Source organism: Branchiostoma lanceolatum, chromosome 5 (genome assembly GCF_035083965.1).
Source record: "Branchiostoma lanceolatum isolate klBraLanc5 chromosome 5, klBraLanc5.hap2, whole genome shotgun sequence".
NCBI classification, from domain to species: domain Eukaryota; kingdom Metazoa; phylum Chordata; class Leptocardii; order Amphioxiformes; family Branchiostomatidae; genus Branchiostoma; species Branchiostoma lanceolatum.
Window position 1 is genome coordinate 24,170,317 of NC_089726.1, and position 2,307 is coordinate 24,172,623.

At 54.8% G+C, this 2,307-nt stretch overlaps 1 protein-coding gene across 1 annotated transcript; it reads right to left on the minus strand.

The window, feature by feature from the left end:
• LOC136435982 (uncharacterized) lies at positions 1-846 on the minus strand. The gene has a single exon (XM_066429693.1). It carries the CDS (start codon positions 844-846, stop codon positions 1-3), a length of 846 nt encoding a protein of 281 aa, XP_066285790.1.
• Between the last annotated feature and the right edge of the window lie 1,461 nt (positions 847-2,307).

The following is a 2,307-nucleotide window of genomic DNA, read 5'->3' on the forward strand; positions in this document are numbered from 1 at the left end:
TCAAGGAGCCGTATCTTTCCGGGCCCTCTCCTTGATCACTTCTTCGACCATCTCTGGTGAGACCAGCAGGTCCTGCTGTCCCAAATCCTCTCGGTTGAGGAGTCGTTGCGCCGTGGCTAACATCTCATGGCATCGTTGGTCCCTCCTAGGACTGTGGTATGGGGGCACGTTGTACTTCGCGGCGTATTTCCGCTTACGGGTCCTGGGCGTTCCCAGCTGCGTGATATCCGAAATCACCTTCTCGTGGAGGCTGCCCACCACTTTGACACGGTTTTCCCTATACTGCTCTTCCGCCGACGGGGGGCGGTCTCGTCGCAGCCCACTGAGCTTGGCTCTCAGCTCCCTTCTCTTTCGCTTCAGAGCCTGTAGCTCTTCCTTCTTCGTGAGTACTAGCGTCGGTGTTTTCCTCTTCCGCCTCAGTCTTGCTGTCGCCTTACGTAACAGCTTCTTGTAAAGCTTCTGTGCCGCTTTACTCTTGAGGGTGCCCTTCCGTACTCTCGTGATGATATGACGCACCATCTTCAGCACTTCCTCCACCTTTTGGTATTCGTGCAACCGCCTCTCGTCTCGGGTCCACTTCCTCTGTCTTTCCACCTTGTCCTTCTGTCTCATTTTCACCCTTCTGGCTCGTTTCGCCGCCTGTGCCGTTTCCATCACTCTCTCGTAGTCCGCACCTTCTCTCGGCTCCGCTTCTCTTTCCCTCTCGCGAAATAGCCGCTTCCGCGGTATTTCCTCTGGTTCCTGGGTCGGAGGTATCGCGTCCCTTCCTTGTACCCTTGCACGTAAGGGCCTGTTCCTTCCCCTCTCCTTCTCGGTCCCATCCCTTCTCGATTTCGGGCTCTCCATACTCGCCAATTGTTCCATACTCTCTGCGTTCGCTTAGACGGTTCTCTCTGCTATGCTTAGTTCGGTCGCTCGACGTGGCTCACTCGGAATCTGGGGAAACACAATAGGGAAATCGCATTAAGTATTCGCCGGTTCCTCCTGACTGATTGCACCTACCTTTCCGTCATTTTGCCTTAGATCACCTTTCCCGCCTGTTCGTTCCTTTCCGTCCCTCGCGTTTCTGTGGATAAAGTGGACAGGGTTACTAGTTGTTCACTTCTCCATTTGTCGTCGCTCTCCACTTTTGTCGTTGGTCGATTGGACCCCTCGATCCTCACCCGCCGTAGTAACCCATTTTCCGTGTCCGTCATGATCGTCGTCATGAGCTCGGCTATCACCGTGTCCGCCCCGACAGCGTAGTCGGGGTCATCGCCTTACTCTCCTTCGTTCGTGTCCCCTGTGGTAACGGGCGGTATGTATAGTCCTCAGTCGGACCTTGGCTCAATTTTTCTGCAACGCCACACGCGTGTGACTGCTGGTCCGAGTGCAATCAACGCGCGCTGATGACACGCATCTACTGGGAATTCCTCGTACATGGGAGATAATTGCAATCCCCGATCCCTAGCACGAAGGTGGTTCAGCAGGTTACCCGCACCTTTCGGCGAAGGCGAAAGACTCGCTGATGCCTTCATTGTAGCGCGCGTGCGGCCCCGGACATCTAAGGGCATCACAGACCTGTTATTGCTCCATCTCGTCCGGCTTACTGCCGGCTGTCCCTCTAAGAAGTTGCGGCCGATCGCGCGGGATCGCCGAACTAGTTAGCATGCCAGAGTCTCGTTCGTTATCGGGATTAGCCAGACAAATCGCTCCACCAACTAAGAACGGCCATGCACCACCACCCACAGAATCAAGAAAGAGCTCTCAATCTGTCAATCCTTACTGTGTCCGGGCCGGGTGAGTTTCCCCGTGTTGAGTCAAATTAAGCCGCAGGCTCCACTCCTGGTGGTGCCCTTCCGTCAATTCCTTTAAGTTCCAGCTTTGCAACCATACTTCCCCCGGAACCCGAAAACTCAGGTTTCCCGGGAGCTGCCCATCGGGTCATCGAAGTAACGCCGGCGGATCGCTGGTTGGCATCGTTTATGGTTGTGACTAGGGCGGTATCTGATCGCCTTCGCGCCCACAACTTTCGTTCTTGATCAATGAAAACATTCTTGGCAAATGCTTTCGCAGTGGTCGTCTTGCGGCGATCCAAGAATTTCACCTCTCCCGCCGCAATACGAATGCCCCCGTCCGTCCCTCTTGATCATTACCTCACGTTCCGAAAACCAACGAAATAGAACCGAGGTCCTATTCCATTATTCCATGCACCACTATTCAGGCGCCAGGCCTGCTTTGAACACTCTAATTTTTTCAAAGTAAACGCTCCGGCACCCCGAGGCACTCAGTTAAGAGCACCAAGGAGACTCCGGCGGGGAGGGCCGG

Excerpts from the sequence above, each read along its gene's own strand:
- LOC136435982 (XM_066429693.1), bottom strand. The coding sequence starts at position 846 with ATGGAGAGCCCGAAATCGAGAAGGGATGGGACCGAGAAGGAGAGGGGA.